Raw genomic sequence first — 13,902 nt, 5'->3', positions numbered from 1 at the left:
CGGGCAGGCAGATGTGTCTCTGTGCCCGCTGCAGCCATTCTGCTAATGTTGCAGGAGGACTGAAGAGTTGGTGGGCTGGATTAGTGTTCCCTCAGCCTGTAACAGATCCCACTGTACTCACAGCTGGCTCCACCCCCAGAAAAGCTTTCCCTGCTTTGTTGCCATACACCCCAACAGCACGCTTGAAGAGCTGCTCTCCACCCAGCTGGGTGCACCACAGCGTGGGCATCTTTAGCTGCTCCCATACCACCGCGCTGAGCTACCAGGTGGAATGACAAAGGGAGAGGGATTTACCATCTGCACCACCTCCTCCAGGGTTATCTGATTGTCTCCTGGGTCCTCCTGCGTCAAGGTCCTAGGGCACAAAAAGACAGCGTTACTCCAGCTGGGAAAGCACCAGCCCCGCACACCTCTAGCAGGGCTGCAGCATGGCTACCTGGCTTTTCAGAGGCTAAGCCCTCAGCGTGTGTAAGGATCCTCATCAGAGGAGCCCACAGCCCCTGGCCAGGATGAGGACACATGCCCAGGTGCCAGAGCCTCATCGGAGGTGCCTGGGGCCCCTGGGAGCCACAGTGCCATCCCACCGCCCCCGTCTGGACAAGGCTGCCTATTCCCTGCATTCAATACTGCGCACGGGCAGGCCCGAGGCCGGGGCCACATCCTATCTATGGCCTCTGTTCAGACCCTGATGCATCCAGGTCCTCAGCACCCCACAAGCCCCAGGCCCTGGCCGTGAGCAAAGCCCCTCCTTGCATTCATCCTCGGGCAGTGGGAAGCGGCTGCTGAGAGCCTGACACAACGTCCAGAAGAAGCCACCTCCCACCCCCAGCCCTTCACCTGATGATGTTGGCAGCAGCTTTCCTTTCCTGGGTCAGGAGCTCAGGATCGTGAATAACCTCCTCCAGAAAGCCAATCACCCTGAACTTCAGCTCCTCATTGGTTTCAAAGTCCTGCCAGAGTGGGTACAGGCACGGTGTTAACGGACTTAAAATGGGAGTTAACGTCCATTCCCAGCAGCTCTGCTCTCTGTCCATTCAAACCCAGCCAAGACCGATGGCTTCACAGTGCCGGCACAGGCGACTGCTCAGCTGATGGCAAAGGCTGCTACTTCCCTCTGAAATCCCAGCCCATGTCACCCAGCAAATGGGAACAGGCCACGATGGCACCAGGCTCATTTGTACCTAAGAAAGGCATGAGGGCTTCCCAGTAACAACCAGTACAGTGCCACTCTCAGTGCCCCCAGCAACCAGTGTGAGAGGGAACGCAGTTTCCTAACCCTGACCCCAGCCTGGAACCCCCAGACAGGAATCAAACCCAGTGACTCCTCTTGATGGTGCCCGGCCTGGGTGATGACAGCGGATCCCAGCTCTGGCCCTCTGCACCCTGAATACGCAAAGACAGCAGCGCAATAACTGCTCCTCACTCTGTGCCAGGAGCACCCAGATCCCCTGCTTCGCGGTTCTCATCTCCTCCCCATTTCTACTCATTTGCTTAATGAAAAGTGCCAAATTGACTTTCCAGCTGGAGCCTGGCTGAGCCCCCCAGCATGCAGCCAAATTCATGTCAGCAGGGATGGGGGGGCCTTGCAGCGCCATAAAATCATAGAATTGTTTGGTTGGAAAAGACCTTTGAGGTCACTGAGTCCAACCATACCTGTCCTCTACTGAACCAATTCCAACCCCCAGCCTCCTGCTGCCCACCTGGGAGTGCTTGGAGACCCAGTGCCGCAGCACGTTGAGGACCCGGTTGGTGGCTGCTCTACGGATCACAAACTCCTTGTCTCCGTTCCGCTGGTCCGTCGGGAAGCCTGAAACTGTCAGTGACCACTTAGCACAGATCTGTGCCCAGGCACCCAGAGACCACAGCCCGGAGTGGGCAGGTGCTGGGCTATGGGTGCTCCAGGCACCCTCAGCGGGCGCTGCCTCCCAGTGAAGGACAACCTAGCCGAGCATGGTGGAAACGGGCACCCCGAAACGGCAGTCCCACTCTCCCAGCAGTGCGGGGCAAGGTACCTGCGCTGGCGAGGGACATCCTGCGGTACTTCTCCTTGGTGGGGGTCCCCTCGTTGGCTCCTGCCGTGGCGATGGCGAAAGCGGAGGCGGCAGATAGGGCGCTGCGGGTGCTGTCGAGCTCCCGGCAGGATGTCATGACCACACCGTTGTTGTAAGAAAACAGCGAGAAATCTTGGGAGGAGAAGAAAGCCAACATCACTCCAGCCACCATCGCAGATGGGTCACTTCCCGCGGCCCCACTTGCCAGCCCCCCAGGGCACGGACGGCCCCCCAGGCTGGGCAGGATGGGATGGGGATCATGGAGGTGGTGGGTACAGATGGCAAACGCAGGGCTGCTCCCCACAGGAAAGCCGGCTTCCACCCTGCAGAGGCTGGAACAAAGGGATGAGCAACTTCGGATGCCACCACACCACAAGAATCCACCCAGCAGGAGAGAGACCCTCGGAGCGCGACAGGCAAGGAGGCGCTACAGCTACAGGGCAGATGTGAGCAGATGAACTGGTGCTCATGCTAGCCCAGGCTCACGTCTCAAGCAGCTGAACTCGCTCCCAACGCACCAGATCAGCCCCGAGAGGGGAGGAAAAGGGTGAGAAGCCCCAGCCAGCCCTGTGATATGAGCCGAAGAGTTGGGCATTTCCCTGTCCCCTTGCAGGAAATAAAGGGCAAGGTCCTGCTCTGCCCTTACACCAACACCTCTCAACAGCTCCCACGGCCAGGCTCAAGGGCAGTGACAGCCTCGAGCGGGACAAGTGTTGGCTCAAATTATTACCTGATGAGTTTTTGCACTTAATGGACTTGGGAGTTGTCGGGGATTTTGTTGGGGATGTTTCGGCTTCTGCTTCATCGCTCTGGTTGGGATCCGTGTCCGACTCCTCCCTGACAGACACCTCTGAGCCTGACAGGAAGAGGGAACCGGTTACCAGCACTGCGGCACCCGGGCAGGTTGCAGCCACACTTGAGCTCTTCCCGATTTCCCCAAGGTCTGAATCATTCCAGCTGGGTACACAGTGACTGAGTACAGGAAAGAGTCCCCAAATTACTTGGTTTTTGTTGTGTTTTTTTTGATGTGATTTGTTATTACAACTCATCCAGCTTTTGGGGGTGGACAACCCACACGAGGCAGGGGCTTCTCCATGCCGTGCGTGGTGCACAATCGCCAGCTGGCAGGCTCTGCCCAGGGCTGCTGACAGCGAGCGGGACTGCAGGCGAGCCCTGGCCCAGGTGCCCGATGGGCAGCGATGGAGCATGAGGTGTTACCTCCAACCCTCGCAGGTGCTGGGGAATCACCTGGTGAGGAGCTGCAGGAGGAGCTGGGGCAGCCTCTCTCAGCCCCAGGCACCAGCCAGGGCTGGCAGCCCGCAGTGAGGCTCAGAATAACGCCGAGGTGCAGCGGGAGGCTGCAGCCTGTTCCTTCTTGAAGCCAGGGAAGGGCTGGCAGTGCCTGAGTCACCGTGCTTGACCAGGGGTCTGGCCCCGAGGTGGCCACCCCACAGCTGCAGGTCCCACCTTGGGGTGCTGAGCACGATCCCTGTGCAGACGAGGCAGGGTGAGCGCTGGGCTGGTCCTGTGGGGAGCACAGCTCAGCCCACAGCCACAAATACTGCAGTGAGCGTTGCAGCCAGAGGGTCCACAGGATCTCCACTGCCAAACGCAGGGAGGAGCCTTGTCCTGCACCACTGCGCTGTACTCTGAGCCATGCCCGGGGCTGTTGGTGCAGGAGGTAGAGGGAAGGATGCGCCATGGGGCAACAACTGCAGCCTTCATGGTGTTTCACTCACCCAGCTCTGGCCACTCCATTGCTGGGGGCCACACCGAACCAGTCACTGCATCACCAGGAGCACTGCCACCACCTCTGCTACCACCACCACCAGTGCTATCACCACTGCCACCATCACTGCCAATGTTCTCCCCAGTGCACGGGGGCCTGCTGTGTGCCTCCTCGTGGAGCAGGGTCTCCCTGCACCCCCCCCTTGCCAGCACGCAGCCGGGTCACCTGCCCCAGCCCTGCCACAAAGCACTCGGGCACAGCGTACCCAGTCATAGAACCCTGGCACGGTTCGGGTTGGGAGAGACCTCAAAGCCCATCCAGTCCCACTCCCTGCCATGGGCACAGACACCTCCTGCTGGATTTGGTTGCTCCAAGCCCCATCCAACCTGGCCTTGAACACCTCCAGGGATGGGGCAGCCACCACTGCTCTGGGCAATCTGGGCCAGGGCCTCCCCCCCCTCACAGCAACACATTTCTTCCTAAGATCTCACCTCAATCTCCCCTCTTTCAGCTGAAAACCGTTCTCCTCATCCTATCCCTGCAGTCCCTGATCAAGAGCCCCTCCCCAGCTCCCCTGTAGGTCCTGTGCTGATGCCCTTGTGTGTCCCTGTACCCCCAGAGCACCCACCAAAATTGATCCCCTTCCTGCTGGCTGCTCAGGCTGGGGCCCACCCGCCTGCTCGCCCACAGCCACTCACTTTGCTTGCTCGGCAGCGACTCCTCTTGCTTCTCAGAGGCTGCTTCACCCTCATCAGGGATTTTATTGGGGTAGTTACTGGACACATACAGTTTGTTTATGTCCAGGGTGGTCTTGCTGAAGGGAGCCATGGAGGAGTACATGCTTGCATAGCCGTTGGAGGAGCAGCTCAGAGCAGCCAGGTCCAGCGCCTTCCCTCCGGTGATGATGGGGATGTTGAGGGAGAGCTTCCTCCGCCGGCTGGGGGATGAGGACTTCGTGATGGAGAGTGGGGGAGGCGAGGAGAACTTGCGGTTGGCTCTGGGGGATTTGGGGGGCTCGCCGTACAGCAGCTTGTTGTTCTGGCTGTTTGCGAACAGGAGCTCCAGGGACCTTGGCAGAGAGACAAGGAAAGGCTGAACTGGCACCTACTCTGACAGAGGTCACGGAGATCCCCACCAGCAGCTCCAGCAGTGCCAAGTCCCCAGGGCATCTCCCTGGGCAGAGAAGAGCCAGTATGAGCCCCTGCCACCCACTGCGGGCACTACAACTCCTGCAAACTGGGCAAAATGGCCCTGGGATGGCAGCAGGGCCAGGAGGGTCGGGGGAGCATAAGCCTGACTCAGCACAGAAGAGGGGACAAAGGAACGATGCCACGGACCCCCTAAATTCAGCCGGCCCGTTGGGGGTGGGACGGGCCATCGAAAAGGGCTCTGCTGTGATGCTGCGCGAAGCCTCACCGTGCGGGGATGGCACTGATCGGCTTCTTGTAGATTGTGATGAGCTTGTCGAGGACAACCAGGGCGGTGGTGAAGACACGGTACGAATGCAGGAACGTGTTCAGAAAGTCAATGCTCAGGAACCGCAGGTCTGTCAGCCTCTCCAGCAGCCGTTCCACGCTTGCATAGCGGATCTGCAGGACCTTGCAGGAATTCATCGTTTTACTGAACCTAATGTCAACATCATCACAATACAAGCTGGCGTCAGACCTGCAGAGAAACAAGATATCTGTGGTTCCAGCCTGGAACGAAACCAAGAGCTGCTCCATGCCAGCAGCTTCCCCCCAAGAGGTGCAGGGACCACTGAAAGTGGTACCAGGTTCCCAGAGCTGCACTCGTACAGAGTGTCCCTACATAAAACACAAGCAGGAACACTGCCAGGGAAGAGCTAGGAAATGCTCACCCCAGAACAGGAGGAACCATCGCTCCATTTTCAGCTGGCAGAGGTTTGTGCAAAGGCCATGCGATGACAGACTGTCCTTGGGACACCCACAAACCCAGACCTGTGCCCGTGCACGACAGCAGCGTGGGCGGTCAGTGTGGCAGGGACACCCTCCACACACACGAGAAAGCCTCCCGGAGCTCCCGCTCAGCATTTGGCTGCCATGGGAGCTGTGCCACAGGGTCGGGCAGAGCCCAGTGCTCTCTGCAGTGCCCGGCCATGGCAGCACTCACTTGATCATCTGTGGGACAGTGACCTTGGAGTTCTCCTCGAAGGCGTTCATCATGAGGCCGTTGCAGCGGATGTTGTCCACGCACTGGAATAGACATGGTGGGAAGTGGGAGGAAGTGGCAAGAGTGGTTCCTCTGCCACTCAGCTTGGACCCACCATATGAAAGCCCAACTTGGCCTCATCCAGACAAGCATCCTTGCATCCATCATGCCTGATGGGAGACCAGGGCCAGGAGAGCACAGCTGGGAAGTTCTGCCTGGAAACAGGAGCTTCCTGATCCCAGTCCTGCGCCCCTGTTCTGGGGGAAGCATCACCCAGAGCTGCTCCCCAACTCTCCCAGTGCAGAGCCAGCCCAGACTCAGGGTGTACCGGCAAACACAACAGCACTGTGAGTTGCCAGAAACCTGCTCATAACCTTTACCGCTGTAATTAAACTCCCCTCCCAGCCTGCGCTGCTGGATGCTCTCAGAGGGAGACCCAGTGAGCAGCAGAGCAGCATCGGTCCTGTTGCTGCTGGCTCAGCACCCAGGGCTTTGCTGGGCAGGAGCCTGGGCTGGAGACACCCTCATGCAGGCAGGGCTGGCCCCGGCCCCTGTGGAGAGCAGGATCAGGAGCTGCCACCTCCCTGCGCAGGGCCAGGGCCCAGCTCCTGCCCACAGCTCTCCTCGGGGACTGATGCTCGTCAAGAGGATGCTAGCAAGAACATGGTACAACAGAGATGCCCAGGAGGCAACCCCTATTTAACCGCTTTTTTCTTCTCCTCCCACCCAGGAAAAAGTATCTTCAAAGTCATTTGCATAAAGCAAATGAAGAGCAGGTAAATCGTTACCACCTCTGAGTCAGAGAGAAATCCAAACCACAAATCTACATGTGCAGGCAGAGCACGGATACGACAGATCCTGCTCCCGTCTGCTGTGGCTTTGTCACCTTCCTACTCCTCCTCGGACCACCAGACAGCAGAAAGCTTGTGGTGAAGGTCGGGGTCTTGGTGCAGCCCTGCATGAAACCCTCTGCATGAAACCGCTCTCCCCAGGTGCCCAGTGCGGTGGGTGCAGCCACACCACTCGCAGCAGCCGAACGCAGCGAGACCTCAGCCGTGGCAGGTCCTGAGCCCCCCCGAGGGCACTGGGAAAGCATCCAGGGTATAGATCCAGGCAGGCACTACCGCTGCAGTCACAGCCTGAGGGCAGCGGAACTGCAGCCGTGCAGCCACCATCAAAGGTTAATTCTGGGTGCCCAAAGCCTGCATCCCACCATTCCGCAGGGGTTGCTTATCCCAAGGACTCTGCACTCCAACACCTCCCTGCGGGTCCATCCTACCTGGCTGATGTCGCTGGTCCACGCAGCCTTCTCCTGCCTGGATGAGGCCACGAGGATCACCGTAAAAGATGAGGCATCTTTTGGCTCCACCACAATTTTGAAGTCCAGGTGATCAATGTCTTGCCCCGATGTTTTTGCTTTGGGATAGAAAAACCACACACAGCGATTGTGAGAAAACTTCCCCACCCCCTCCCTCCTAGCATGGCTTTCGTTAAGGTTTTAAGGAGTTTGCTGTGGTTTTTGGGCTGTCTGTGGCAAGAATACTACGAGTTTGCTGGGCAAAGGCTCTGTGTTGGCAAAGGCAAGTCTGCACACAAGCACAGTACAGCCTTGCTGCTGGAACCGTGGTGCCACATCCCAGGGGGAAACCCGCCTGCCCGGCACACGTTGGAGCGCTCGGTGTGGAGACAAGATCAAGGAGCCCCTGCCTTATCACAAGCCTGCAGCTAAGCAGGCATGGCTGAGGACGCTTTTGCTCGCCAGCACCGAGCTGTGCCGCTCACTGCCTACCTCGGGAAGGTCAGATTTGCATAAAGGCGCATTGGTGTGGTTCACAGTAAATAATTTACTTAATTAAATTCAGTCAATAATAGATCATGACTTCCTTGAATCTATTCAGCATCTCATTTTGCCCCAACTGTGCCGCAGTTGGTTTTACACCACGTGGATGGACGGCAGCGATGCCCAGGACACCATGTCCATGACAGGATGCAGCAGTGCTGATCATGCTGCCATCAGTCCCCAGCCACGGAGCACAGCAGCTGCCTCCAGCCAGGGAAAACACTGCCGGGGCTGGCAGCCAGCCTCGTGTCAAGGCTCTGGCGTGAAGCGCAGCTTCCCAGTGGGATCTGCACCCCTGGTACCTCCCCAGCGCCACTGGCTGCGTTTTTTTCCTCACCCTGCAATGATGCAACTATGCTGCAAGCTCTAAAACTGCTCGTGGCACGCAGCGGACATGGGCTGCGGTGCTGGTGCTGCTGCTAAACTCAGCAAAGAGCAGCCTGGAGCAGCTGCAACTTTGCTTTTTGAGGTGCTCCTATCTGCTCAGCACCCATCGCGAGAGGCACAAGCCAACCTCCCATCCTGCAGCCATGGGTGGAGGCTGAGCACAGGCCCAAGGGGAGTCCACCGGCACCGGGCACCTACCATCCTCATCGGTGCTCTCCTGCTCCTCTACCAGCGTGCAGTCGATGAGGGAGATCACGCCGTTCTGCAGGGGCAGGAGTTGGGGATCAGTGAAAGGGTTCACTCCCAGGGGGCTGGCAGCTGCCTGGGACCCCGGCTCTGGTCCCCTGCCCCACGTCTCAAGCCCTGGGGATCGGGGTGATGCCACTGTGGGTGCACACACAGCTCACAGGGACGAGGCGATGCTGCCAAAGATGCGCACACACAGCTCACAGCCAGCACATCTGGTTTTGTTGGGAAAAAGGCAGTTCCTGACTGCTGGGGTATCGCCGTTTTCCTTGTATAACCAATCAACTAATTTGTTTATCAATTATTGAATATGAGCTTTAAATTGAATTTCCCCAAACCCTGTTGTAATTATCAGCTCTTTGCCAGGGACTGTAATTTTTCAAACAGATAATTTAATGCCAGTAATGAGCAATTTCTGTACAATTCTTGCTCAATTACCTGTAAAACTTCCCCCAACAAAAGCATGAGTAGGGCTGAAGGAGCCTGTGAACGTTAGGCACAAACCTAGGCTGTAATTTCAGTTTCTCGCTCAATAGATAGCCAAGGTTTCCGCTGCAAGTCACTCCTTTCATCAAGAACTTGCAGTTTTACATCTTCGCCCATGACTCAGAGCTCTGCACATCACTAACCACATGAAACAAATCCTATTGCCCACCTGCTGCCCACTCGGCATCCCCAGCAGGCTGCAGCCAGGGAGGGTCCCTAAGGCAGACAATGTTGGAAGACCTGGAAGACCTGCAGAGCTGTAGGTCTCAAAAATCATACTTCTGGCTACTTTTCCTTCTCCTTGCCTCCATGAACAACTCCTTTCTTCCTTCCCCTGCAGCTCCCAGCCGTGATGACAGGAAATCCCTGAACTCAAGGTCCTTCACACTTCCATAGGTCTTGATGGATCCAGCCTCCAGGCATGGGTCCAGTTCATCTCTAACCCCAAAAATCCCTGGCAATTAACTTCAACATTTAACAGGGCATGGGAGAAAAAGCATCACTCTCTGGTTTTAAACCTGTGGCTTTGGTGTCCTTAGTTCCTGTGCTACGAAAACCAGCAGAGAGTCTCACAACTATTCCCTCACGATTCTGTGCACCTCTGACTATTTAATCATTTCTTGTATGGCAACTGTTCCATGATCTTGACCCCCGTGTCAATGGGAGAGCCCAGACAGCCACACCAGCCTCCGCCCCATCCCTGTGCACGAGCCCCAGCACCTCCAAGCCTGGCAGCGCCCGTTCCGCACCTTGGTCAGATGCAGTTTGCCTCCGGAGCCCCTGGTGCAGATGATCAAGTGCTTGGAGAAGAGGAAGCATTGCCGTTCACCCTCCTTCTTCAGCGAGAGGGAGCCCAGCCGCCCCCGCGTGATCTTCCCTTTCTCTGACATCGGCACTTGGATGAGGGACCCTGCGAAGGGGAGAGACACAGCCACGGCGTAGGCACCCAGGAAAGCTTTGCAGGACATGGTGCCCAGGAGAAGGGCAGTGCCAAGAGCATCCTCAGGCACGAGGGCTGGGATCAGCCCAATGAGCCACCAGCCCTACGGGTTATGGGGGCACAGAGGCTGGGGGGCACCAGCCATGGCCCCCAGGACCACCCCTGCACCCACAGCATGGATGGTCTTCCAGGACTGAGTGCGCCCAGGACATCAGGATGGGTCCTGCTGCTTCCCAGGTGGTGGGAAATTAATGAGAGCCAAGTTGCCCATTCTGCTCCAGGATGTAATAAGATGCCATGCTGAAACTGCCGGGAAGTGAAGTGCTTTCGCGGGGAGACAGGTTGGAAACAAGCTGTATTTTTGTATTTCACAGCTCACCAGAGAGCACACATGGAGGGACCAGAAATGGGAGCCTCAGGCTCTGCATTAACCATGGAGGGGAGGGATGTCGGCACAAACACCGTACCTTGCCTGACAAAGGTCTGGCTGGTGTCCAGAAGAATTTCACAGCCCTCGATAATCATCCTCTCAATCGCCAGGTTTTTTCGGATATTTTCAGTCTCACTGACTTCATCGTGCATTATCCTGAAGGAGGATGAAGGGAAAACCAGAGCGTGGATGAGATCCACGTGAGTTTTCCGAGCGGATCCCTAGAGACACACGACAGGGGCTGCTCCAGGTAAGCCCAAACCAAAGGAACATCAGGTGAATCCCTGCAGCCATCTGCATCCACACAGATGGAGTCGGGAGCGCAGAAGGTGACCTATGCATCCGCCTGGGCTGCACCTCCAGACTTCTAAATATTGAAACACAAGCACTTCTTGCTCAGAAAACCCCACATTCGGATTTAGGGCAGACAGATCTCCCTGTCAGCAGCCCCCTCATATGTCCCTGCACCTCGAGGAACAGGAAAAGGCTTGGAAACTCTTTACAAGAGACAGCACTTGAGCATCTCAGCCTTCGAAATGCAGAGGACGAGGGTGATGGGCAGGCAGGACCAAACTGGCACAGGCTCCTTTGGGGTAGGGCTGCGCCCCAGCAGCCAGCAGGGTGTGTGGGCAGCCAGGGGTACCAGGGCGAGCACCCCACGCACCCACAGCACCTCTGCGAGCTGCGCGCCCCAGCCCATCTCCCTGTACCAACAAAGGCTTTTGTCCTTGTCAGGGAGAACCAACAGGCTCTGAGTGAATCAAGGACTGAGCTTTGCCTGCATCCCACCCCAGCACAGCCCCTCCATCATCACCTCCACCGGTTTCACCCTGTGGGTGCTGTAGGAACACCCAGGCCAGCCTGGTCCCACTTGCACTGCACCCTCTGCGGGGCCTGTGGGCCAGGGTCTGCCCACCCCAGCGCCTCTCCCTGCCTGCCCGCACCCTGCCCAAGAGCCCCTCCACCAGCACGAGCCGCCCTGAGGCAAGAGTGGCCTTCAGCCCCTCGGCCCCGGCCACCGGGATGGGCAGGGGTGGACTCTGACCTGGACAGCTCTTCCAGTTTAGACTTGGCATAATCCAGGCTGTTCCTCTCCACGTGCTCGTGCGGAGTGTGAGCCAGCAACTCGTGCAGTGTCAGGATGTACCTGGGGATCTGTGGCACAACAGAACAGAGTGGGGAATTAGCTGTGGCACAGTGCAGAAGAGCTGGAGGGGGCACAGAGTGCTGTAGGTGCCCAACCCACGTTGCTCCTCGAGCCACCATGGCTGGGGACACCACAGGTGACGACAGCATGGCTCAGACCCTCTAATCTGGGAGTTTATGAAAGCCTCAAAGCATCTTGTGCCAGAATTTAACGAAGAAGGAGAACAGCGTGAGGTTTTGCACAGGACTCTCATCCGTGCTCCAGCAGCACAAGGTAGCTGGGAAGCTGGCAGCTCTACCCAAAGCCTTCCCACAGCACCAACAAGCCCAGCAATAGCCTGAACAGGTCCCAGGAGTAGAGTGGGACCACATGGAGTCCAGGTCAGGTGAACTTCACCAAGGCTCTGCCTCCCATCACCCAATGCCTGCTGTGGCGCTCAGCCCATCCCACCCCACCAGTGCTGAGATGGAATCCCAGGGGCTGATTCCGGCACCAGTGGTCACCTGAAACATGGGGTAGGTCAAGAAGGTCTCCAAGGTTCTCTCCTCGCAGTCGGGCTTGGCCTCGTAGTGCTTCAGCAGCTTGTCAAAGTCCCGGTTCTGCTTGCAGTGCGCCAGGATCTGCAGGCTGTACTGGTGGTTCCTCACAAACTCCTGGTAGATGTTCAGCATGGGCAGCAGGATGTCAAACAGATCGGCTGCAAGCAGAGAAGCGTCGGGGAGGTGGGTGCGCTGGTCCTGGCACAGCCCCTGCCCCACCACCCTCTCACCCCGTGGGGCCTCACGGCGCTTGTGCCAGCCCCAAGCCTGCCCAGTTTGGGTTTAGAGCCAACTGAGGGTCTCATCAGCCACAGCAACGCCCTTCAGCATCAGCTCTCCCTGCATGCCCAGCCCTCCTGTTCCACCGCCCGGCAGAGCCAGCAATGCAGGAATTGGGTTTCTCTGTTTATTTCTGCTCAGGTCTTCGCTTCCGCGACCGGCACAAACAAGTGATGCAAGTGATGCATTGCGCCGCCCGTTAGCACAGCGCCTGCAAGGTTGCCCTTGGAGGAAGAGGGTGGGCTCGGCTCTGCCGGCAAGCGGGAAGGAAACATAGCGAGGAGGCGACAGGCACTCACCCAGCACGAGCGTGGGCCAGCTGGATATCCTTGCCTTCAGGCCTTGGTAAAAGATTTGGTGCAAAAACATGATTGTTTCACTGAAAAACAAACCAAAGGGAGAAAAGACAGACGAACAAGTGGCAGATAAGGAGTAATTAGACAAAATCACCACCAGAGGGGCAGAGGGGAGCCCTCGGAATGGCTTCAGAGGTGGCTGCACAAGGTGGGGCACTGAGAGGGTCCCTGGCACCATGCATGGAACGGTAGACAAAGGAAGAGAGGGAGGAACCAAGGAACCTGAAGCTCCCTCAGAAGTCATAGAATCATGGAGTCACGGAATGCTTTGGGTTGGAAGTGATCCTTACAGGTCATCCAGTCCAAGTCCCCTGCAGAAGCAGGGACATCTTTAACCAGATCATGTTGCTCAGAGCCTCATCCAACCTGGCCTTGAGTGTTTCCTGGGATGAGGCCTGCAACACCTCCCCAGGCAACCACGACACGACCTCATCACCCTCAGTGTGAAAAATTTCTTCCTCATATCCAATCTAAATCCACCTTCCCTTAAGTTTAAAACCATTACTACTTGTCCTGTCACAACAGGCCTTGAAGCTGGGGATGGTACACACCTGTTGAGGAAGATGCTGCTGACATCGTCGTGCGTGATGGGAGGTTTCTTGGAGCTGGCGGCCATCCGCAGCGGCCGCAGGAAGTTGTTGACGAGGATGTGGAGCTGCTGGACGTACTCAGCCTCCGCCTCCAGCATGCTGAAGACAACTTGGTTCCTTTTGCGCATGCTGTCGGCATGGGGGGACCTGATGTAGTCCTGGATGATCGTCTTCCACTTCCTCCGGCACAGCCAGCCCCGAAGGAAGCTCTGCACCTGCCGAGGGAGCCGCAGCCATGTTAGCGTGCGGGGCGGGAGCTCTGCGCATGGTACAGGGGCCGTGGGTGTGCTATGAGGCTTCCCTGGCACAATGGTGCCTGGGATGGGTGCTGTGAGCCCTCCCGGCTGGGAAATGAATAATAACTCATTTCATAGAATCATGGGATGGTTTGGGTTGGAAGGGACTTCAAAGGCCATCCAGTCCCATCCCCTGCCATGGGCAGAGACACCTCCCACTGGATCAGGGGCTCTGAGCCCCATCCAACCTGGCCTTGAACACCTCCAGGGATGGGACAGCCTCCTGTTCCAGGGCCTCCCCACCCTCACAAGAAAATATTTCTCCCTAAGATCTCATCTCAATCTCCCCTTTTCCAGACAAAAACGGTTCCCCTCATCCTATCCCTGCACATCCTGGTCAGGAGCCCCTTCCCAGCTTTCCTGGAGCCCCTTTCTGTACTGGAAGCTGCTCTAAGTTATTCTTGCAGCCTTCTCTTC

At 57.5% G+C, this 13,902-nt stretch overlaps 1 protein-coding gene across 2 annotated transcripts in view; it reads right to left on the bottom strand.

Annotated features, from left to right (window-relative positions):
* Positions 1–13,902, bottom strand: part of RASGRF1 (Ras protein specific guanine nucleotide releasing factor 1) — a 39,751-nt gene that overhangs the window by 9,156 nt on the left and 16,693 nt on the right. Inside the window, exons 5-20 of one of the 2 annotated variants that reach the window (XM_054077964.1) lie at positions 13,151–13,404; positions 12,543–12,622; positions 11,929–12,122; positions 11,324–11,433; positions 10,316–10,434; positions 9,658–9,818; positions 8,375–8,438; positions 7,229–7,365; positions 5,911–5,993; positions 5,197–5,445; positions 4,479–4,849; positions 2,782–2,907; positions 2,013–2,183; positions 1,701–1,813; positions 838–950; positions 295–355 (exon numbers count right to left, since the gene is read on the bottom strand). In XM_054077964.1, coding sequence (XP_053933939.1) covers positions 295–355; positions 838–950; positions 1,701–1,813; positions 2,013–2,183; positions 2,782–2,907; positions 4,479–4,849; positions 5,197–5,445; positions 5,911–5,993; positions 7,229–7,365; positions 8,375–8,438; positions 9,658–9,818; positions 10,316–10,434; positions 11,324–11,433; positions 11,929–12,122; positions 12,543–12,622; positions 13,151–13,404 — 2,406 coding nt within the window. The remainder of the gene's footprint in view (positions 1–294; positions 356–837; positions 951–1,700; positions 1,814–2,012; positions 2,184–2,781; positions 2,908–4,478; positions 4,850–5,196; positions 5,446–5,910; positions 5,994–7,228; positions 7,366–8,374; positions 8,439–9,657; positions 9,819–10,315; positions 10,435–11,323; positions 11,434–11,928; positions 12,123–12,542; positions 12,623–13,150; positions 13,405–13,902) is intronic. The other variant, XM_054077965.1, reaches the window with a different exon arrangement.

Source organism: Cuculus canorus, chromosome 12, assembly GCF_017976375.1.
Source record: "Cuculus canorus isolate bCucCan1 chromosome 12, bCucCan1.pri, whole genome shotgun sequence".
Lineage (NCBI taxonomy): Eukaryota > Metazoa > Chordata > Aves > Cuculiformes > Cuculidae > Cuculus > Cuculus canorus.
This window is presented reverse-complemented; position numbering and strand designations above follow the sequence as displayed.